The sequence below is a fragment of the Rhinolophus ferrumequinum genome, chromosome 28 (genome assembly GCF_004115265.2).
Source record: "Rhinolophus ferrumequinum isolate MPI-CBG mRhiFer1 chromosome 28, mRhiFer1_v1.p, whole genome shotgun sequence".
Lineage (NCBI taxonomy): Eukaryota > Metazoa > Chordata > Mammalia > Chiroptera > Rhinolophidae > Rhinolophus > Rhinolophus ferrumequinum.
Window position 1 is genome coordinate 7,405,430 of NC_046311.1, and position 23,705 is coordinate 7,429,134.

Below are 23,705 nucleotides of genomic sequence, written 5' to 3' on the forward strand. Positions count from 1 at the left end.
TCAATCTTAGTTGCAGGGGGCAGAGCCCACCATCCCTTGCGGGACTCGAGGAGTTGAACTGGCAACCTTGTGGTTGAGAACCCACTGGCCCATGTGGGAATCGAACCGGCAGCCTTTGGAGTTAGGAGCATGGAGCTCCAACCGCCTGAGCCACCGGGCCGGCCCTTACTTGCCTATTTTTAAAATTGGGTTGTTTGTCATTTTAGTGTTGAGTTTTAGAATTGGTAGAAAGTGTTATTCAAGCCATCTTTATCCTTGCTGATTTTCTGTCCGGCTGTGTTATCAATTATTGAGTGAGATAGTAACAGCTTCTGTTATTATCATTGGGTTGTTTATTTCTCCTTTCATTTTGTCAATTTTTACTTCATATGTTTGGGGGCTCTGTTATGACGTTGATGTGGTTGGGTTTACATCTGCCATTTGGTAATTTGTTTTATGTCTCATGTCTTTTTTGTTCCTGTGTTCCTTCTTTATTGCCTTCTCTGTGTTAAACAGAGAAGTTTCTCATGTTTCATTTTAGTTCATTCTTCCCATGTTTTGAATTATTTTCTTAGTGATTGCATCTGTAATCTGCATCTTAAGTTATCAGTCTACTTCTGATCAGCACTAAAGTCCTGTAAAATATGGAAACTTTGCCCCAATACAGCTCCATTTCTACCCCCATCCTTTGTGCTATTGTCATATATATTACATCTGTATATGTTCTGCATTGAACAATGCAGTGTCAATGTTTTATACAATCCTACGCATTTTAAAGAAGTTAAGAGGAAACATATTTATACAACCTTTTGTATTTACCCACATATGTAACTTTTCTGGTGTTCTTTATTTCTTAATGTATATTTATGTGTATATTCAAGTTACTGTGTGGTGTCATTTCCTTTCTACCTGAAGGAATTCCTTTGGTATTTCTTGCAAGGAAGATCTGTTAGCTATGAATTCTCCATCTTCGATTATCTAGGAATCTCTCTATTTTGCCTTCACTTTCAAATGATAGTTTCATTGGATATGGAATTCTTGGTTGACAGCAGCACTGAGTGTGGGTTTTTCACGTTCCACTTCAAATCAGCTGGGCTCCTTCCAAATACCCGGCTGCCGGTCTGTGTGGCCAGCCCACCTCGAAAAACAACTGTGCCAACCAACACGGGAGGGGCATGAGAGGGAAGAGAATAACCCAAATTCCCACTGTTCTTAACAGATTCAGAAGTTTTTCGTGAATAAGTGCTCCTCAATGTGTTGTATGTTTTAATCAATTTCTGGAGTCTAGAAATGGTTGTTTTTGACAGTTTTATCATTGTCCTTGGAGGAGAGGATTTGTCAAGCTTCTCACACTGCCATTCCAGTCCCCTTATTTCTCCGCATCATCCAGAGAGGAAAAGTTATGGGCAATTAAGAGTATGGACTCTGATGCCAGATTGCCTGTGCTTAAACCTTGGCCCTGCCATCTGTTCCTTGCAAGACCTTAGTCAAGTTACTTAACCTCCGGGCCTCAGTTTCTTCATCTGTAAAATGGGCATAATAATAGTACCTAACTGTCGGGGTTGTTGTAAGAATTAAATGGATATACATAGAGAGAGATAGGAGCAGTGCTTGGCACACTGTAAATGCTATAAAATATTAGCTCTTATTATTCGTTCAGCGAGGACAGGGACTGTTGTTTTAATTTGGGACGTTAGCCCCCCTCTTCTTGGCCTGGTGCTTTGCACGTCATCAGCTGCCCTGACCTTCAGATCATCTTTACTGAGCGATGCTTGTCACTCAGAGGAAATGAGGGCAGCGCGCAGGGTAACCACAGGCGAGAGGAGGAAGGACGGCGGGGGACTGGGGAACAGATGGCTGTGCTTCTTGTTGAGGCCAAACGTTGGCCAGTGTTTGTCTCGGGCTCGCGTGTGTTTTTCCTGCCCGCCCTGGGAGCTGCCTCACACTCCATGTCGAGATCCCTTCCAGCTCTGCCCACTGGTGTTCCCAAGCAGTGAATTTAGCTCAGTTGCCACCGTTTCCGAAGGTCCCTTGCATCAGGCGCCCTCCCAGAGTGGACAGAGCAGTTTGACCAGGATGCCTGGTTAGGTACTTGGGGAGTATGGGATTTTAGTGTGTGTGATCACCCCAGAGCCCTGGTGCCAGTGGGAAGTGGTCCTTCGCCCTCCAGGGGACACAGCTGGGGTAAAGGAGTGTGGGCTGAATTCAGTTCCCGCCGACCACCTCGGTGGGCCGCCTCTGGGCAGGAATGTGCGCGTCCCGCACAGCTATATGCAGTGACCTGGCTTAGCCACCACGTGTCCCGGTCTGGGCTCGAGAGCAGGACTGCAGACGTGATAAGACAGCCCTTGCCTTCAGGGAGCTTTCAGCTTTTGTGAGGGACGCCAGACGTGCCACAGTGATGAGAGCCGTGTGACAATCCGTATGAAGTACCGTGTATCCAGGACGACTCACGGAGGAAGTGGCGTTTGAACTGCCTGCTGCTAGATAAGTGGGGGTTGCTGAGGTACGTGGGGTGGGACAGGTGGCGTTTCGGCCCATCTGAAGACTGCGGGGTGAGATGTAGGCCAGTGTAGGAACGTGCACGGTGGGATTGCTGCAGGAGGGAGGTGAGAGGCAGAATGCGGTCAGATCTCGGCGGGTCTGGCACCCCCAGACAAGGAGCTCCAGCTTTTCCAGGTGGCAGTGGCCATCACTGGAGAGATTTAAGCAGAGAATCAAGTGAAGATGGATGGAATGAGGTGAGACAGGAGAGAGGACAGTGGCCAGAGCAGATTCATTTGGGAGACTTCAGAGATGAGGCGTGAGCAACAGAACTGAAACAGGCAGGGTCTGGAAGGGGTGGGGGGGAGGAAGGGGGGCGGGAGAGGCCAGTGGGACGTGGAGCCGGGGTGGCTCTCAGGTGTCTGGGGCCTGGGACCCTGCAGCTGTCAGTGTAACGCTGATGGGCATGGGGGGGGGGCAGGGCACCCACGTCTAGGCGTCCTCATTGCCCTGGCAGCCTTCTAATGTTGCGCACGAGCAGACACTGTTTCCCTCTGATCTATGTTTATCTTACACCCGGACGCACAGGCTTGGTAACCATATTATTTTCTCATCAGCTTGTTTGTGGGGTTCATTTCCGAGAGGGGATATAATTAAGTGGAAGGAGATTAACTTGGTGTTTAGGACTTAATCCTACCTGCCTGGTGCTGTGCTGCTGAGGAGTGTGTGTGTACTGACTTTGCACCCTGCTCTGGTAGAAGTGGTGTAAAAGTACTGCACTCCCGCGGAATTACATGTAGAATTGGAAGATCAGGAAGAAGAAGAAATGAAATATTTATGTGAAGCCCTGGCATCTATACACCATTTCTAGCATGGCTGCAGTTTTGAATCTGAGGTTCCTGGTGAGCAAAGCGAAAAGGGAAAGGCAGCTATAATCAGACCATTTCATAGCATTTGGCTGGAGCTAGCTAGGTTGAGAGAATCAATAAAATTAGTTGCTGTGAGGATTAGAGCTTTTTCTAGTACTTAATTAAAAACTTGTCATGTCAGCTTTAACCTAGTGTTTCTGAAAGTATATATATATGACCCCCCACCCGCCAAGGGATGCTTGTATTAAAAAAAATATTTTCATAGGAGAGTTTCAGGATATGCTACATGATACATATTTTGGTGAATGATTAACAATGAATGTTGTCATTTGGAAATTTCTCATTAAGTCTTGTAGTAAAGAAACATGCCTACCTTTGTTGAACCCAGAGTTTTAAGAATTCTATGTGCTTTCATAACTCTTTTCTTCCCTGCCTAACTTTTAACAATAACTAATGGTTTTCTAACAGCAAGTTTGGTTACCAGTTTGCTTGGGGCTTCCTGTGCTGACCTGAGGGGGCCCATTATTAGCCTGCACCTCCGGGGTCAGGGCACCTCCCTGAGAGAAGCGGGGATTCTGTGCTTCTCTCTATTCTGGGAGAGAACGGCTCACCCTTTGTGATAATCGCCTGTTGTCGTAGTTGCCGTCCCTACTGTACCTTGAGCGGGCTGAAAGCATCGCCAGTCCTTGAATTAGCTCCTGGAGTGTCCCAACTACTCGGTGTGGGATTTTTCAGTCCATCTGACACTAAGCCTGGGCCCCAGGGCACATAGAGATGCCTTATTCTTGGAAAACAGTTCTGCCTGCGGAGTGTGTGTGTGTGTGTGTGCGCGCGCGCGCAGAAATTGTTATCAGTGGAAATCTCTTTCTTAAGACTATGTCTGGTCCTCTATACAATTTTTGTTGAATGCTGAGGGAATCATTTAACTCCTGTTGTTCTTGAAGTTTCTCTATAAAAGAGACCTGGCGCCACATAAACTGTGAATTGAAAGAATGTCTGAAGGTGTTGTGTGAATGGTGCTAAACACAAACTATTAATAATAGTCAGCCTGATGTGAAAAATTCTGATGTAAAAATGTACAGCTCAGTAACTGAGTGGAAGAAAATTCTATTAGTTGTATGTAGCGGAGATGGAAAATCTTTGTTTCTCTGTGATGGACCACTGAGCTATGGAGAACAATCACAATGGTATGTGTCAGTAGAAAGCAGTGAAATTTAGAGATCTTTTAGAGCAGAGAAACATGAAATGTTAGCACATTCTCATAGAATTAATTGAACCAAAGGTTTCAGTAAAAATAAGGAATAATAAAAAATACTCTTCCAGTGTACTTTAGGGCCACTCAGGGAAGAGGGTTACTGGGAGAATAGATTGATGAAAGGAGCTAAGAATCAGGGTATGAGGGAAAAAATAGTTTGAGAAAGACGCAAATGATGAAGTGGAGAAAGATACAGGAAATGGCAGAGACAAGTCTTAGAGATCTTTCTAAGGAAAGCCGGCTGAGACACTCCCTCTCAGGATGATGAGAGGAAATGCTTCTGAGGAAGTGCTTCTGTTAGAGACCCAGGTACAGAGAGAGAGGGCTACGGGTTCTCAGGCTACTGCTGCACGGATGGCCAAAGCCACTGTGCATTCGCCACCCCAGGCATCACTGCAGCCACAGTGAGGAACGTCGCACAGAGCGTTTCTCCCTCACGTGAACCTTGTGACAAGCGGGGAGGGCAGAATTGTTCTGTCCGTGTCGCACACGAGAAAAGGGAGTTGTAGGCGCCTAAGGTTCACGGCGACTGTGTGGCTCTCAGTCTCTCCTGTTTTCTATCTCCACCTCCTCACATATGCGATCCCTTTGGTGTGGGCTAGAGGCCAGAGTTACGCCGCAATTAGAGATACTCCGCATAATTCTTACTCTGCTTTTAAAGAAAAACAGTTGTGACGTGACAGCCATATGTCCTGAAGTCATAATAGAGGCTAAATCATTCCATTAGAAATAAAGCAACACGGATCACAGGTCTCTCTTCCCTGGCTGACCTGTGAGGTGGGCGGGCCATCTGTTTGTCACCAGGAGGGGCTTCCGTGTTTCCTTCTGTTACCTGGTTCTATGGATCCTGGATTCATAAGTGAATGGATATCTTGTGTGTTCCTTCCCCTGTGCCCTGAAGAACTTGCTCCAAAGAGCAGCTGTTTAGAGGAGCAACAAAACCACAGACTGGGACTCCCTGGATGAAATTGCCCCTGCTGCTTCATCTGGGCTTTGGTGGTTAAGCCCGAAGACATGTCCCCTTTTACTGCGAGAGGACATGTCCTTGGCACATCAGACAAGACACGGAAGTGGGCTTGCAAATTATTTTCATTGGACTCTAACAAACCAACACACTTGCATTAAAGTGGTGGCTGGCGTGACATGTGTGTCAACAGTAGGGTGTTTCACAAACTTGCCGTGCATGGCCAGCGTTTTTATTACAGACACAGGAAGGACGTGATTTCCCAAACTGGATTCACAGAGTCTGGCGATGTGGGCCCTGGGGCCCAGTCTAGCCCGCTGCTTATGTTCATGACAGTTTGCTGAGCACACAGCCGTGCCCAGTGTTTGCACGTTGTCTGCGGATGTGCCCGCATGGGTCCAGGAGAGACCATGTGGCCTGGAAGCCTGAAACATTTACTCTCTGGCCCTTCACAGAAAAAGTGAGTCGGTCCCTGTTCCAGAAGCCCTGACGGGACGTGGGTCCTACAGTTTCATGTGAGGTTGACATCTCCTGGACTGTTTCCGCATCTGCTCTTTGATAAGGGTCCGGCTGCTGGGTGTGTGGTTTGAGGGTGCAGCTTCCTGCAGGTTCCCGGGGGCAGCCTGCTGGCCTGTCGTGCCCCAGCCCCACAGAGCAGAAGTCTCTGCTCTCAGCCCCCCAGCTCTCTGAGGCCTCACATGGTTCTGGGCTGAGTCAGGGGAGACTCCCCCAGGTCTTTGGGCTCTAGCTTCCTTGGCCTGGCCTCCCATCAGGCTGTGGCTTTGCTGCGTTTTACTTCTGGGGCCTCTCTCACACCAACACCCTTCTTTGACGTTCTGCCAGCGCTTCCCTGCTTGCTGAAGTCTCATTTCTCACCAGTGCTGTTGAAATAGCTGCCTGGGCAGTTTCTCCTCTCTGCATACTATGCAGCACTGCCAGGGAAACGCTGCTGATGGATGGCGCCTGCTCAAGAACTTCCCTTGGCTCCCCAGTGACCTCCAAATCAAGGGCAGGTCCTCGGCTTCTCTCCAAGGCTGTTTTATCTCAGATGCCTCCTCTGAGGCCAAAAGGTCTTCTGCCCTTTCCCCAGGGGTGGTTTGAACTTTCTGTGCGCCATGCCAAGCCTCCCCACGCCACTGGTCTTTGCTCTTGGCACCCCCACGCTCCCCCCAAATCAGTTAAAATCCAGTTCATCCTTATTGTATCCCAGATATACTTTTCTCCACTTGCAGTCTGCTCTCATTCCCTTGAGGCCTCTGCCACTCTACTGTGTGCCCCTCTGTTGGAGGCTGTGTTGTTATTTGATTGCGTCTTTTACCTCTCCCCACGCCGTAAGTTCCCACAGGCCAGGCATTGTCTCCCAGTCGTAGTTAGGTTTCTTACGTCTCCCATGGAGCAGGTGCTGTGTGTGGAATCGACCTGGAAGTCACACCAGTGATGAGGCCATCTCTTTTGTGTGTACCTACTATGTGCCAGCTGCTCTGATGTGCGAGCTTGTAACACTTACTCAAGCAAGTCCTGTCCCCACTGCCCAGATGTGGACACAGGCTCAGGATGATTGACTTGGCCAAGTGTTGTCAAAGCCAGATTTGAACTTGAGGTCTCCGGCTCCCGTGCCGCATGGGTGTGGCCAGATTGCACTGCTGCAGACGCTCACGCGTGTCACGCCCTCTGCGGTGCGCCTCAGTCTGTTCCTGCACACACACACCACTCTCTGCTGCCTGTGTATTAGAGGCCCCTGGGAGCTTTGAAAATACTCGTGCCCGTCCCAGCTCTCAGCTGACATTGGAGCAGAGTCCTGGTGGCGGGGAGACAGCTCTGGTGTTTCAGAAGTTTGCCAGGTGATTCCAGTTCAGGTCCAGGCCGCACTCGGCGAAGCAGAGTAGGACAGTGGGCAGACTGGGAGGGCGTGCGAGAGCTGTGCCGACCTTTAGCGGCTGCTCCTGAGGACTTGGCTTCTCACTGCGTTCCTCATGACCTGGGCCCTTTGGAAGGTCAGGCTGGCTCACCTGGACCTGCACACGGTCTCTGGTGTGTCCTGTCTTATGATGTCTGTGATGACACAGACTGAAGAGCCTTCCAGAACGGCAGCTCGCCTTCCCCATATGTGGAGCGCGTATCTCTGTGAACTGGAAATGACGGGGTGATTTCGATTGGTATCTAACTTAAAATACTAGCTCTTTAGTCCTGAGTGGGGTGGCCTTGTTGGGGAGGGGGAGTCCAGGGCAGCAGTGGTTCTCCAAGCATGGCCCCCCGATGTGCACCATCAGTGTCCCCGGGAGCTTGTTAGAACTATCAGCTGTCAGACCCATCTCAGACAGTCCAGTTCAGATAGTGTGATCTTGGAGCCTGGCAGGCTGATACCCTCTGGGTGATTTGCTGTCGTCAGAGGATGAGACCACAGCTCTAGATGGGTGGTGAGTATATACGTGGACCCCTGGAATGCCAGGGGTGTGGTTTTCAGCCTTCCCTGGTCACCAGAGACCCCGGGAGCTTTATAAAACCTTAGACCCTCGGCCTCATGTCAGGGTTGGGGAATCTTTGTCTTTACCAAGGGCTCCAGGAGATTCTGAGATGCAAGCCCCCTGCCCCCCTTTTTTAATTGTCGTAGTAGAAACCTGGTAAATATCACATCATTTTAATAATAACTTCATATCCACTTGGCACAGGGCAGGGACACTTCCTCTTTCCTTTTCTTCCTCGAGTTTCAGCTTCTTGATCTCTAATTATCAAGACATTTTCCGTCAGTCCTGTTACCCATTAAGTAGAGACGGTCGTTCCCTTCAGCACACGTCCTCCTCGTGGCTGGACTGTTCATCGCCACATCAAAGCCACAAGTGGGTTCTATGGCCTCCTGCGTACGTCATTAGTTCTTCTTCTCAAAATTGTGTTTGAAGTGAGTGAAGACATGAGCCTCTGATCTAATTGATCCACAAAGCATCTTTTCAGAATGTTTGTGTAGTTTACGTGTTGATCTAACAGGCACCCTGAGGCTGAGTCAAGGGTGAAAAGCTCCTGCTACTATTTCCTGTCACCCCTGCGGGTCACCCTACCAAGAGCAGCTTCGAGGCAGGACGAGAGCTGCAGGCACAGGTGGCAGCTCTCTCTCAAAGAGCTGATTACTTTTCTTTTGCCCACAGCTGTCTATTCTCTCCACCACCCTTATCTGTCATCATAAATGTCCATACCTGCATGATATTTTATGACAGGACACACCTGCTCAAACAGAGTGGTTGTCACGTTTCAGATATGCTGCCCGACCTGTATGTCATTACGCCTCATGGCACAAATGAAATAGGGCTTCTGCTCCAAGCGTCCCACCGGCCCACACTCCCTCTGACTTTCACTGACCTTTCCTCGCACGGTGGACGTCACCAGGCTGCAGACACATCAGACTGCTCGAGGTGACTCTGGGGCACCCCGGGGACCCAGCCCAGATGTGCCCTTTTCTGCATCTGGGCTCCTCTGGGCATCTCGCGATGTGACGCCCAAAAACCCCCACCTCCCAGGCAGTCAGGCTACCTTCTTTGGGGTTCCCCCGCTACATTTACCTACTAGAAGCCTCTGTTAGACCACATATTCCATCATGCTTGTTTGTGTTCTGAAGGAAAGGAGTGAATCAGGGAAGCCTTTGTTTTTATTCACCAAACTTTTCGGAAGGAACTTCTTTGGGAGTATTTGAAAACTATGTTAATGAGACCACGACTCATTCAATTTCTTTTCTCGACAATTGCAAATACGTGGTGTTTGAAAAATAATCATGTCACCACGTAACACGGGATGACAGCTGTGAGCTGGCCTTGGCTTGGTTCAAAAGCACAAGGGAAATGGGGCTCAGAATTGGAAAGTGGGAAATAGAGGGGTATACGGGTGTCTTGTCGGTCACGGACGGGGTCTGTGCCCGGGTTTAAACACTGAAGGAACGGTCACGGGAGTGGGTGTCACTGAGGTAGTGCTGTGCCGTTCATACACTCATCTAGGGACCTTTAACAGAATCCCAGGGGCCAGTCTGCTCCTGGACCAATTGGTCAGAACCGGGGGGAAAGCAGTGGGGGAGGGGAACCGAGCATCTGAAATCATTGGTGCTTTCCAAGTGCTTCTATGTGAAGGCAGCATGGCGGGGCGCGGGGCGAAAGGAGTCTGTTTAAATGGGTGGGGTTGAAAGTATGGCTAAGAGGACTCAGCGGGCTACTGTTCTTTTTTATCACGAAGGCAAATAGAATAGAGGTTTGCTAACCTACACGCACATTGTGCACGTTGTAGGGAGGTTGTGGACGCGTGGGTGCTGACAGCAGTGCCTGTGTTTGTACCGTTGGAGGAAGGCTAGATCCGCGGGACGCTCCCTCCCTTCTCTTAGCAGCTTCCACCCAATGGAAGGGCAGACGCAGCCCAGTCTCCTCAAAGATGCAATTCCGCCTCTACCGTGCTTTTAAATTCTTCCTGCTCGTTTCCATTGCCCCTGTATTGACGCAGGCCTTCGCTCGCCTCTCAGTAATGATGCAGCCTTTTCTCTGCTGGCATTCATTTCTTCCCTCATCCACCATCCAGTCTCCACACTACAGCCACACTTGGTGTCACTTTTCTGCTTTATAACACCTTTCATGTTCCCCGATGCCCTCAGATAAGTGATCGTCATGGTTAGAGGGGGCCCTCACCTAGCATTCCTGGCACCAGCCCCGAGAGGTAGGGCTCGTATCCCCATTTTACAGATGGGGAGGTGAAAGCGCCGGGTAACTTGTCACAGAGTCAGGGTGGAGCCAGACTTGCAGGCCCCAGAGCCCTGGCTCTGCACCCCTCTCCTTCACTGCCTCTCCCTACTTTCCTGCCAGGTCGGGAGAGGCCGCTCTGGGCTAAGGGACTTTGCATCCATCCTGCTAGGTAGATATTATTACTCCTGTTACCCACCACACCGCACGGGATTGTCTAGTTCCTTTAGGATGGCATCTGTGGCTCCTTATATTCTGTCCCCAACCCACCTTTCCACCTATTTTCCATTTCACTATTAAATCATGCCCCCCGACTTCTGCTCGCGCTGTTTCCTTTGCTGAAGAGTTTTTCCCCATCCAGCCAGAGCTGTCAGGTTTCCCATGACAGGAACTCTTGCCTTGCTCCTAATACCTTCTGTGGAACCTGCAAATAGGAGAGGAAGGCCATTCGCATTTTCTCTCCACCTCAAGAAGCCCAAAAATAAAGCATCTCCTGACACCCCTAGTGTGATGTTTACATCATAAATGTGACATCCGGTTGCTTTATGTCGTACTTGGGTCCATACCTATCTTTCTGCTAGGTGGCCTCTTGAGGGCAGGTGTCATCTGTCCCTTGTTTTTTCTGTCTTTTGTGTCTAAGGCATTATCAGGCCAGCAGCAGATAGTCGGTAAATATTTATTAAACAAATATAAGGCAGGCAAAACACAAAGGTGGAGAGTCATAAAGATGTTCCATCCAGGGGCCTTAGCGGGGGCTGCGGGGCATAGAACATCAGGGCTGTGTTTACCGGCTGGCCTCTAGGGACACCTGCATTGTTTGGACATTTCCAGAAGAAAGTGAAGAGCTAATGGTTACCCTAATGAGGGCTCCTTGTTTGTCCCTTTTGCCACCCAGGGTTTTGTTTCGTTTTGTTGTAATGTATTTTCTTGAGGCATGCTTACCTGGGGAGGGGGGGGGAAGCCCCGGGGGGGTGGGAAGCCCCAGGCTCCTATGCCCTCCCAGCATGGGTTTTACAAATAGGACATAGCGTGTGAAAATGGTGAACTTCTGGACGTTTACAGGACACGTGGGCACTAACTTGCTGTGGGGTAGGGGACACTGTGCTTCCTGAGTAGAGGCAGCACCTTTCAGGTTGGAAACAGGTACCAAGACAAACTTGTGCGTCGCTGGGAAAGTGAATGCTTTCATTGTGTAATTAGGGTTATCATAGTAAGTAGACAGTTTTTGGACTCCTCAGGTTTAATGCACTTTGCACAGGTGCCTTTTTGCATCTGGTGCAAACCTCCAGGTGGGCGGGCTTGAGAGGGGCAGGTGTACCACGAGGCCAGAAGAGGGTCCCCTCCCCCCATGGAGTCCAGGATTGGCACTGAGAGTTCGTTTTTGTACCTGCAGGTGAGCGTGCTGACCACCTTAGAGCGGAGGTTCAACCTGCAGAGCGCCGACGTGGGCGTCATCGCCAGCAGCTTCGAGATCGGAAACCTGGCGCTCATCCTCTTTGTGAGCTACTTTGGGGCGCGTGGGCACCGGCCTCGGCTCATCGGCTGCGGGGGCATCGTCATGGCGCTGGGCGCGCTGCTGTCCGCGCTGCCGGAGTTCCTGACGCACCAGTACAAGTACGAGGCCGGCGAGATCCGCTGGGGCGCCGAGGGCCGAGATGTCTGCGCCGCCAACGGCTCGCGCGGTGACCAGGGGCCGGACCCCGACCTCATCTGCCGCAGCCGGACCACCACCAACATGATGTACCTGCTGCTGATTGGGGCCCAGGTGCTCCTGGGCATTGGTGCTACCCCCGTGCAGCCCCTGGGTGTCTCCTACATCGACGACCACGTGCGCAGGAAGGATTCCTCCCTCTACATAGGTAGGAGCGGCCCCAGAGCTGGGTGTGTGCGTCTTGGGGGTTCAGATGCCGTGTTTGTTAGTTTCTGGGCGTGTTGACAAAGGAAGGAAACGTGGGCCTGTGAGCTTTGTATTTCGCCAAAGCAATGTTTTTCAGACTTGGCTTCAAAAAGTCAGGGAATGTGACAAGTGCCGATGTCTGAGTTGCATCCACAGAAAACCTGGTGTGGTTGGTTTGGGGTGCAGCCTCGGGGCAGAGTGTTTCTTAAAAGTTCACCACGTGATTCTGCTGTGCAGAGTGGGATCTCTGCTGTGCTAGAGCATAATAACAGACCTTGAGTAGGAAGATGAAGACACGGTCAGGAGGAGTTTTGTGTTTATTGATCTGCCTGTGTGTGTGTGTGTGTGTGTGTGTGTGTGTGTGTGGACTTTGGGCACTCTGGCTTGAGCCACCAAGGTAGATAAGGGGTTTACACATTGGAGACCCCCATTTTTAATAAGGTGATCTGGTCGTTGCCCAATGAAACTCAGGGAGAGATGATTGCGTCCCCGGCCTTTGGTATCATTCAAAGTTGGTGACTTTGAGTAATTTTTTTCGTTAGTGAGGGTATGTGCTGGAACTGGATATTTCAGAACAAATAAGGTACATGTGAGTTTTTAAAAATCATTTTGTGCTGTAAGAGTTTCTGATGTTTTATCCTGGAAGGATGGACGCCTATTTGCTGATGTGGGGTTAAATATTTGAGTGGCAATTTGTTTTTACAGCCAACAGGGTCCTTGGTCCTTAGCCACTGCTTTGGGGCACTTGCATGGTCATTTATGGCTTGCCACGCTTCTCCATCCTTTAGTTACCAAGTATAATTTTGCCTCCCAAAAGCTGTTGGATTGTATGACATTTATTTCCCCAATCACCAGCACTTAGCTTTGAAAACATTACCTGTGGAAGCTTTGTGCTTCCCCAAAAGCAGTGTGCCTTGAGATATAAAGTCTATTATAACATGGAGGTTTGGGTTATAATAGAATTTGACAAAATTTGACATAGAGCTTCCTATCTGCCAAGCTTCCAGCATCCACTGCCCAAGCTTTCTGAGACAGGAGGGCTTGAAACAGCTCCTCATGGGAATACTGAGGTCCCTGTGCCTCTCTGTGGGAGCAGAGGCTGTTGTTGAAAACTTTGTTGCAGGTGTATGTTTCAGCCCTCTGTGAACAGGCTCCAGGTGAGAAAGGCAGCACCTGTGAGCCTGCTCAGGCCCTAAGCACGGGACACAAAGTACCGTGTGTCCCCGAAAATAAGACCTAGCTGAAACATCAGCTCTAATGCGTCTTTTGGAGCAAATATTAATATAAGACCCAGTCTTATTTTAATATAAGAGCAGGCCTTGTAATGTAATGTAATATAATACAGGATCTTATATTAATTTTTGCTCCAAAACATGCATTAGAGCTGATGGTCTGGCTAGGTCTTCTTTTCAGGGAAACACAGTAGAAGAGAAGACGGCTCAGGCCGGAGATGGCCAGTCCCTCTCCCCATGTGGTTAGGGGCTTCCACAACTGTGTCTGAAGGTGGGCACAGTGGGAAGAGGGGACGAAGGAAATCATTTGTGTTTTGCTACTTTTAAAGCGTGAGTGAAAGCTACTGCAGGTGAAACTGTTGCAGACGAGGACATGGGACCCAGTGTGGAGCCACAGTTGTCTCCGGAGGTCCAGCTAGATGAGTGATCTCTGGCTTGATGGGTGCCCCCCTAGGCCCCTGGGAGAGGAGTTTTCTGGCAGTGATAACAGCAAGTATAGAAGACAGAGCGCAGAGAAAGAAACGGGAAGTGGAGAAGCTGAGTTCTTGTCTGGGATGATAGAATCAAGTAGGAAAATGTCTCCCCAGAATTCCTGCTCAAGTCGTACCAGTGGTAAATCACCTCTGCTCGGCACATCCTGGCTGGAGCTGCGGGCTCACAACCCTTTTCCGGAAGTCTTCCCTGACAAGTTCGGCCCTGTGAAGTACTTGCCTGCACTGGACGGGGCCTGGTTTGTGTGTGCAAAGCCGTACGATGAGGAGGTGTGTGGGTTTCAGAGGCAGGAGGTGGAAGCATGTGCAGGAGAGCTGACAAGGGGCCTTCTCCAGTTCTGAGCCTTTGTCAGTGGGATTTGCAGCGAGTCTATAGTGGGAAGAGCGTTTCAGCCAAGTTCCTCTGTGGGTACCCTTTCCCTCTGTGGTCTATAGTTAAGCATTCAGAGTTGGGGCGTCTACTGTTTGTGTGGTGCATGGGTATCTTGGTGGCTCTGGTCCATCAGGCCACATTCCAAACCCTGACAGCACAGGGCCACGGAGGGGGACGCTGCGTGTCCCCGAATGGGTTTCATGGCAGGAGCAGAGAGCAAGCCTCTGCGCAGATCGGCCTCAATAGGTGGCCTCGTATTCCGTGCACGGTTTGAATTCTCCAGGAGCAGTGTAAGAAGGCAGAAAATAACTGGTCCATGCATTTATTGTGCAGGTCGTAAAAATATGTTAGTGATAATGAGAATAGTTTAGCGTTTATCTCCTCTAATAGGGTGCTGGTTCCTGCAGCCACTTAAATTTGCTTCGGGAAGCATTTGGGGGAGCCCACTGAACGGAATTGATATGAATCATGGCCTCGTAAGTCCCCGCAGAGAGGAGGGACGTCTAAAGGGATGGGCGCTGGGGCGGTGAGTATACGTGTGCCCACTGGGGTGGAATAGCGCGTTTGCCTTCTGGGCCCAGCTTCTGCCAAGCTGGTTAAGAGAGAGCGGCCCACAACCAGCCATCTGCTCAGGTGCCTGAACCGTGAGTGTGGATTGGAGATCAGAAATACTGCGTACGTAAAATCCAGGCAGTCACAGCTGACCCTTTCCTGTGGATGTCAGCAGGGAAAGGGGTGACAGCGACACAGGGTCAGGCGCCAGGTCACTGGTGACAAGACCTGCCCACGATGGGCTGCCTGCATCGTGGGTCACCAGATGGGTGCCCTTTGCACACCTGTGGCCATGCTACCGACCCCACTACCGCCAGGGGGAAGTGACGCATTCCATCTTGAGTCAAGCTGATATTTTTCCACTGAAATGACTTTTTTCTTTGGCCTCTTGTGGCTGGGCCACTGCCAAACTCCTAGAGTCCTAGATGGGCCATTCACAAGGGGCTTCTCTGGCTGGCACCGTTCTGTGGCTGCTCCTTTCCAGCGTGGGGAGGGAGCCAAGGGAGCTCATTACTGGGGGACAAAACCTGATGAATGGGGACGCAGCTCTGCTGGCAGGCTTTTCACTCCAGCACAATGTGGAACCAAGCTTCGCCGCGTGGCTGGATAATGACCCCTGGGTGGCACGTGGCACTCACTTTCTTCCTAGAGGGACGGATCAGACGGGGTAGCAGTGGAAGCCATTCAGTGGAGTCTAAGAGTTGAGAGTCCACTCGTGCCACTAGCCCATGGTAACCTTCCCTTAGCCCAGTTTTTTAAGCTGTCCCGTTTCTCCAAATTCAAAACATGGCCAGTGGTATTGAAGGCCAGAATAAGTAGACTGGTGTCATGGACTCCCTGTGTTCTTTTCATTAGGTTGCTAGGCCAATTGGTTGTTGCCTTGTTTTTTTTCCTTTAAGGAGGAAAAAGCCAGAATGAGAGTGGTAAATATTTTTAAGATCACTTTATTTATAGTTAAAAAGTATTAATGTGTTCACTGTTGACAGCTTGGGAAGTATATAAAAAAAAGGAATAATTAGAAAATAATTACTCTTAGCTTTATGATTATATAGTCTTTCTACACTGGTATTCTTTTCTACAAAACAAATGTGTTTATAATAAACAGTGCTTTGCAATTTCATTTCTCTCTTAATATTTCATGAGCATTTCTCTGTGTCACTAAATAGTCTGTGACGTTCTGACTGCATACATAGTATTCCCTCATGGGCATATACCTTAATATTTAATGGCCTCTATGTTGGAGATGAATTTTTAAATTTTTTGCTGTTATAAATGAGGCGGACAGGTAAACTGTGATTCTGAGAGGTTAAGTAACTTGCCTAAGATAACTTAGCTGGGTGGCCGGGCTCTGGGTCTGAGAGTGATGAATTTTCCAGGTACGTCTGGGATCTTTCACCAGGCTGGGGTGGGGGCTAAGAGGCTGGTGGATGGTCCAGGGGGTCAGACGCCAGTTAGACATGCCACAGACAACCTGAATTCTTCAGGAAATAAAAATCATAGGAGCCAGGAAGGTGGGAAGAGGGCAGTGTGTCTCAAATCTGAGGGGAGAGGTGCTATTGGAATGGAGAGTGGGTGTCAAAGCCGGAACAGAAATGGGAGTAGGAAGGAGAGGGGAGGGTGGTGCCAGCCAACAGTGCAGACTTTTGCAAAGAGGGTGTGCCCTGTTTCCTAGTACTTTGAGTAAAGATGGGTGCGGATCAGAGCTGAGACTTCTGAGGCAGGGACAGCTGGTGTGTTTCTTGTTCTTCTCACCTCTCTCCAGAGCAGCGGACACTGCATGGCTGGGCATCCCATTTTTGATCAGCGATAGCCAGTAGGAAATTGTCCTTACGTTGTGTTAGAAATCTGTCTCCTTATAGCTCTCCACACGTTGGTTCTGGTTCTGGTTCTGCCTTCAGGGCCTGCCCTGAGAAACGGTGATCCCTCTTCCCTGTTTTGATAACTGCACGTACCTGGACACCAGCCTCATGTGGGTAGAGAGAAGGAGGCTAAAACTTAGCTCTTCTGGGCTGGGACCTGTGTCCCTTACGCATGTGGTTTCCGGCCTCACTTCAGCTGCCGTTTCCCTCTTAAAGAGGGTGCCCAGGACTGAGGAGCTTGTTCCTGGGATGAAAACAGATGAGGGGCATGCAGGATGTGGGTACTGTGTTAGTCTCGGGGTGCCATAACCTCACCACGGACCGGGCGGCTAAAACGACAGAGATGAATTTTCTCACAGATCTGGAGTCGGGGAGTCCAAGATCAAGGTATCAGCTGACTTGGTTTCCTCTGCAGTCTCTCTCCGTGGTTATAGAGGGGCCTTCGCCTCCTCTTCCTCCACGTGATCTTTCCTCAGTGTGCACGTCCCTTGTGCTGCTTCGTGTTGTAAACTCCTCCTCTTACAAGGACACCGGTTGGATTGGATCAGGACCCACCCATATGGCCTCCTGTAGTTACTTCTTTAAAGCCCTGTTTGCAAACAGTCTCATACTGAGGTACTTCGGGTTAGGGCTTTCACCAGGTGAATTTGCTGGGGACACGATTCAGCCCCTCTAACAGGTGCCGAGGGGATCGGGACCAAACCGAGCCAAGATTCCTGCCGTAGTTTTTTGTCCTAACTTTTCTATAAGGTGCTGCATTGTCCTGTTGGTTTGTTGGTTGGGTTTTCAAGGTGCCCAAGGGATTATTGAGGATGTAGTTACTTTGTTTTTGTTTTTTGTTAACTTTTTATTTTGAAATAATTATAGAATCACACGTTGTTGCAGAATACAGGGAAGCCCCCGGTACCTTCATCCCGCGCCCTAGGTGGTGACATCCTGCATTGGTCTAGCACCACAGCCAGACTCGGAAACTGCACTGATGTTAATCCGTGCAGTTTAGTCAATAGATTTCACCCGTTGCATTAGCATTCAATTGTGTGTCTCTCTGTGTGTCTGTGTATAGTTCCATGTAATTGTATGACGTGTGGATGATATTTTAAAAATGCGGAATGGGGTCAAGATGAAACCAGATCATTTTGAGTCAGATGAGTGCAAACATACACACATGCTAACACAGGCACGTGCGCGCATGCTTACACACACATGCACAGGACGATTTAGAGACAGAGAAAGCTATAGGTAGAATGGGAGCTGGTTAGAGGAAAGCGGCTCCTGGAAGAGGTTTTCTGCAGGGGGCTTCTGTATTCCCAGGAAGAATGAGGCCCTTGCAGGGTGCCCCGATACACAGCAATCACTCCAAGTCGGGGGGCACGTGTGTTAGACACAGAAGTGTCATGTTTTCATGGTTTAGCACTTACATTGAAACCCAGTGAAATCCTCTGTGTTCCAGTTAATGATGCAAAGAGAAATTATTCTCCAATTTCATATGCCAAGTGTTTGTTTATTACAAAGGTCACTATAATACCAGCCAGCAACCAGAGAGAACCCAATTTGCCTTCAGAGCCATGGGAGCCTGGAGTTATTTTGCTTCTGATGAGTTTTTATTTTAACTTGACATTGGGTAAAATGTGTTTTAACTCTCCAAAGAGCGTGGGTCGGGTATGGATCAAATACGCTGTGATTGCAGTTCATCCGAAAAAATAATTAAAAAGCTGTCCCTTGTGGGAGCAGACATAGCTCATTGTACTTCATTGATATTGAAGTTTCCCTCATTAATTTCTTTTTCTACGATAAATGACACTGTAAAGCTGGTCAATTTGTTTTGGCTGTGTTCCACTTCATCTCCCCCCACGGCTGGTCACATGCCGTTTTCTGTGTGTTTTAGCAGTGTGCTGGGAAACTTGCGTGTGGCTCTTATCTGACGTTTCCACGTTGCCCAGGCTGGTATTTCTCATTCATTTTCAGGGCTCATAATTCATGCCCATGGTTCGTGAAATCGCTGCTGTGCTCCCTGCCTGGGCTCTGGAGTCTTGACAGCCTTGTGATTCAAATTATGGCTCTGCCACAGACCTACCACTGAGAATTTGGACACGTTTCCAGTTGACCTGAGCCTGTTTCCTTATTCAGGAAAACAAGGCTGGGACCTACCTTGCCAGGCTTGGCCTAGGTGTCATTTGCATCAAGTATCATGTCCACAGTGGAGACCAATAAACACTGTTCTGTTCATCTTGATGGTCATAGCACCTCCACTTCCAGGTGTAGAAACTGAGGCAGGAATAAGTGTTTGACTTATGTAACCACACAGGCAGACAAGAGCAGTTAGATCCTGATTTTCAGCCTGGAAGATAATCCATCTAGTGGAGCTGAGAATAGCAACCTCTTCAGTCCTGAATTAAATCAGCGGGGCTCTTCTTTTCCTGCAGACCCCTTCCTGTGGCTCATCTCAAAATACTTAAAGTGCTAGTGTTGCCCCAGGCAGCAGGCTCTCTGCTTTATATTATATCTGGAGGCACCCCAGAGTCTGGCCGTTGCCCCAACATGATGTATTGGTTGGCTTTCTGGGTTCTAACACATTGCTTCTTCATCTGCTGCTGAATATTGTTGCAGTTTTTTAAAAGACTGTATTCTCATTTTAGTAAACTCGGGAAAAACAAACATTAATAAATAATTTATCACCCAGGTGCCTGTAGACTATGACTGTCACTATTTAGGTATATTTCATTCGCCTTTTTTATTTGTATATATTTTTACTTAGTTAAGACCTGCTTTTTGTCAATTGACATACAAGCTTTTTTATATATCATAAACAATAAACGTTATGGTAGGTAAAGGCATAAAACGTTGTCAACCTAGAAATGCTGGAAGTTGCTCTTTGGACCTTTAGGTCATGAGCATCTTTGCATGAATATTTGTTGAAATTTTTAAAAGCTCCGGTTAGGTCCAGTAGATTCCGTGTGAGCTGGAAACCAGCCTTCGGCCTTACTGTGACTTTCTCCAGAAGATAAATGAGTGAGGCCCAAGGGTGTCTGCAAGAGAGACTCTGCGCCTGGGCATTGTTTTGCAGCCTGGCCCACGCCCGCTGCTCCCGGCTGGGGACCCTGAGTGCTGCACGGGCCCCACTAGCAAATGAGACTGGGGGATCTGGGGAGCCCCGGTCCTTGCCTCGTGCTGGCCTTTGGGTGCCCCACGGGAATGCAAAGTTCATTTTGCCAGCTCTGATTTTTTTTTTTTTAAGAGAGACTGGAAAGCCATATTTTTCAAGTGGACCGAATTGCCATCTTATTGACATCGTCTCCAAACCCCTGTGGGTTAGGGGCACGTCAGGAGCTCGAACACGGTGGTGGCTTACCATTTGGGGCTCTGTGCGCTCGACCATCAATTTCAGGTCACGTTCACCTTCTGAATAGCCGGTAAAGATGAAAGGAGGAAAGGAGAGCAGTTGGACCTCCTGAATGCTACCGCCAGAATAAATAGTGTTGTTTCCTGTAGCTCCAAATGATCCAGGCGTCGGGTGGGGCACGAGGGGGGCGCTCATGCACACACACAGGACTCGGAGGCAGAAATGAGCGAAAGCCCCCCTCTGAGCGGGCCTCTCTGGGTGCTGTTTTGGTTGAGGCTTTGCTTCCTGTCTCATAAGAACGGGAATTGCAGAATGGGAAGGAAACTAAGCCATTTTCCAAGCTAAGCATAGCCAGATGAAGAAAAACATGCTGCTTCCAGTTCCCTGAGGGGCGTTAGCCATGCAGAAACCAAACCCCGGGGGCTGGCTGGGGCCTGCCGTGTGTATTGCTCCCTGAGAGCGTCTTTGATCAGAGACTTTAGAACGCAGGATCGAAGTGTTCGATAGACACGGTGTAAGGCCGGCGAGGCCCAGGCCGACCGCGGCAGATTCGTGGGAAAGGTGAAGACCCACGCAAGGGAGTGTTTCCTCCGTTGGACTCTTACCGATGACCATTCATTATTTCTTACCTCCCGCCTCTTACTGTACCTGCTTGTAAAAGCAGACCAGACCCATTGTATTTTTCTGTTCAACTCTTAACACAGGCCTTGTTCTTAAAATTAAAAAAAAAAAAAAAAAAGATTCTGAGATATTTTCCCAAATAACATGCATGTTGTTTTCTTTAGTTTATTTGTAGACTATTTACTTCTCCTTTCTGAGAGGGAATAATCTTGGCTTTGTTTCCTTTTTCTTTTTTGTTCCCATTTCACCTGCTAGAGGCATTCTGTGAGAGCAGATGCCGTGAAGGGTTTGGTTTCCGTGGAGGATTGTCACTGGCTATTGTTAACACAAGGACTAGAGGTCAGTGGCCCTGTTCAGGGGAAGTGAGTTCTCCGCTGCTACAGGATTCTTCAGCGTCACAGGGCCTCATGGAATAGTTGTGGACGTTTGCGTTTGTCTGGCCAGCACGTCGTCTTTTCACTGGGAAACTCCCTCTTCCCACGCCAGGTGGTTCTCGCAGGCCGCAGAAATGACCGTGTGATGCAGGCATGGCCAACCACCATGGCAGAGAGGGCTCTGGTCTGTCATTATTGGCCCAAGGACTGAGACCATCATCTGTGAGGTTTGAAAAACATACTCAGAGAGAGAGAGAAAGAGAAAATGACAGAGGTTACTTTCTCTTCTTGGACTGCTAGCTGTAAGAACTCTGAATGCCCAGAGAGCCCACTGTCCATCTTTGCAGCCACATGCAGAGAACGTGACCTAGGCATGAAGCCCGCACAAAGGAAAATGGACCAAGAGAGAGAGAGGGCTCCCTGGATCCCTGGATCCAGCTATGTCTGAAGCTAGCACTGGCCCTTAGAACCCCAGTTACTTGTGCATTTAATGATTGTTTCCAACGTTTGCAGCCATTAGGATCTTGCCTGATCAGGCTCAAATGCCCTGTTAGGTTGTGTAAGTATTGGACTGCATTGCTTTTCTCTTGAGGTTTGATCAAGCACCTTCCACAGGGGAGAGTGTTTCTGTCCAAGGAAACACATATAAGACAGTTGTCCTCTGATCACAGTGCTTGCTCTTTCACAACGTCAGGAGATTCACTCAAGATACTCTAAAGAACTGAAGTGAGACTCCTGACCCTCCACATGCAATAAGAAGCACTAGGTTGAAAGTTCTGGTTTAGTGCTTCATTTCATTGTTTCATGGACACTTCACTTGCAATACAGGGACCCAGAGGCCAAAGGTAAGGCCCCCTCCCCTTCCTCCCTAGCCACCCCAAACAAGCTAAAGTGTTTAAAAATAACCTGTCGGCAGGCTTTGTGCAGGAACAGTAGGTGTTTAAATAGCAAATGGCTTATGTGGGCAGGAGAGTGTGGAGCGCGCTCAGCTTATTCAGTGGTGCTCTTTACTGAATGGAAAAAACATAACCAACCCCGGCTCCTTCACGGGACTGCAATCGCCAAAGCTACCTTATTTCACTCCCTCTAATGACTTCATATTGTCAGGAGGCAGTACGCTAAATGAACACATTCCATTCTCAACTTGGCTTTGCTGTTGCATTCCTGCCAAACCGTGTGTGTGTGTGTGTGTGTGTGTCCACGTGCAGACAAAATCTAGGTACTAAAGCATGAGGTGGCTAATGGACATTCATAAAAAACTTCAGTGTAGTCTTTAGAGCTGGGATTCAGGAATGTGCCTTAAGAACGTCTGGAGAAATCGAGGGCTCCGTAACTGAGCTACTTGAAGCGAAAGGTTCTTGCAGGTGATTTAGGGGACAGCCACAACCTTCTAAACATACATGGAGATGTCTGTGTGCTCTTGTGCGGAAGCTTTCCCTGATTCTCCAAGAGGTTCATGACCAAAACCCAGGTTACAAACTGTATAAAATCCTTCTGCTGGGCAGACCCTGACAGCCGTCATCTCGGGGTGAGGTAAGCGAAGACACTTGAGGTGATAAGCTGTGCGGAGTGACAGATGGCATTTGGGGACTAGAATGCGGTGCACTGCTCAGCTCTCTAGTTGATTGGCTCCCTGGGGAGCCGCTGTACTTGCAACAGGAAGCATTTGAGCATCACTTAGGCATCTCTGGGTGAAGAGTCAGAAAGCCTTTCCGGCTTTGGAGTCTCCCTCTCAGCCCTCCTCCTCCCCTGCTGCCTCCATCCTCCGCCCCGCAACACTCCCCCCCCCAAAAAAAATTCCTTTGGGGCTGAAATTTTCCATCCCTTGCCTTACCTTTGCCTAACTGGGTGTTTTGGGTAATATTCAGCAAATTTTCTGTGCTGGCTTGAAGTCATGCACACATAGGAAAATCAAAACTTTTTGTTTTGGCTCTGAAAGCAAAAACCATTTTAAAAATGCACTTGGATCATTAATAGAATCTGAACTCTCAAAGTCAAAACTTTCCATGTGTTCTTACTGAGAAAAGTGCTGTTAGGGGAATTGAACACAACAGACAGACAGAAAATAGTGCAGAGTCTCCCAAATCATCTGGGGATGTGAATGAATTTGGCAAACTGTTTATGGGCAAAAAGCTTCTGATCCCAAAGCTTTTGGGGATAGTTGGTTCCTTTGAGAAACCTCCTTCCTATATTTGCCAATTACCTAGCCTCACGTCCTGGGAATTGCAGCGGGGCGGGGGCTGGGGAGTTGGGGTTAGTGCATCCTACTTTCTCTCCAAGGAAACCTGCTTTTCTCTTCTCCCTCTCTCTCTAATGTCGTAAGCATATCCTTGCCCTTTCTGGGCCAGGCCGTATAACTAAGAACAGTCACGTTTGCCCACCTGCCTTGTGGGTTGTTAATGGACTTTACAAAGGGAATTTGGGTTCCCCGCAAGAGGCCTCATTAACACAGCAAGGTTCTGATAGGTTCTCAAAGGGTGTGTGGACACTTGGAAGGAACCTTTTAAAACCCAGTGGTGTCTATTATTAGATTGAAATCATTTCACCGACTCCAGCCTCAGATCTGTAGGCACATTTGTATCTCAGGGGAGAGGACCTGGTCTTGGTCCCCCCAGATCCGCTGGATTGGCTTAAGTACACATTAATACCTGTACCTCAGGAGCCGAAGACAAGGCCATTTAAAGGCCATCAGGCTGTATAAAGAGCAAA

At 49.0% G+C, this 23,705-nt stretch overlaps 1 protein-coding gene across 1 annotated transcript in view; it reads left to right on the forward strand.

The window, feature by feature from the left end:
- Window positions 1-23,705, forward strand: part of SLCO3A1 (solute carrier organic anion transporter family member 3A1) — a gene marked incomplete in the record, with an annotated part of 298,673 nt that overhangs the window by 40,429 nt on the left and 234,539 nt on the right. The window contains 1 exon segment of the mRNA XM_033100074.1: window positions 11,651-12,116. Within this exon segment, the coding sequence (XP_032955965.1) occupies window positions 11,651-12,116 (466 nt within the window).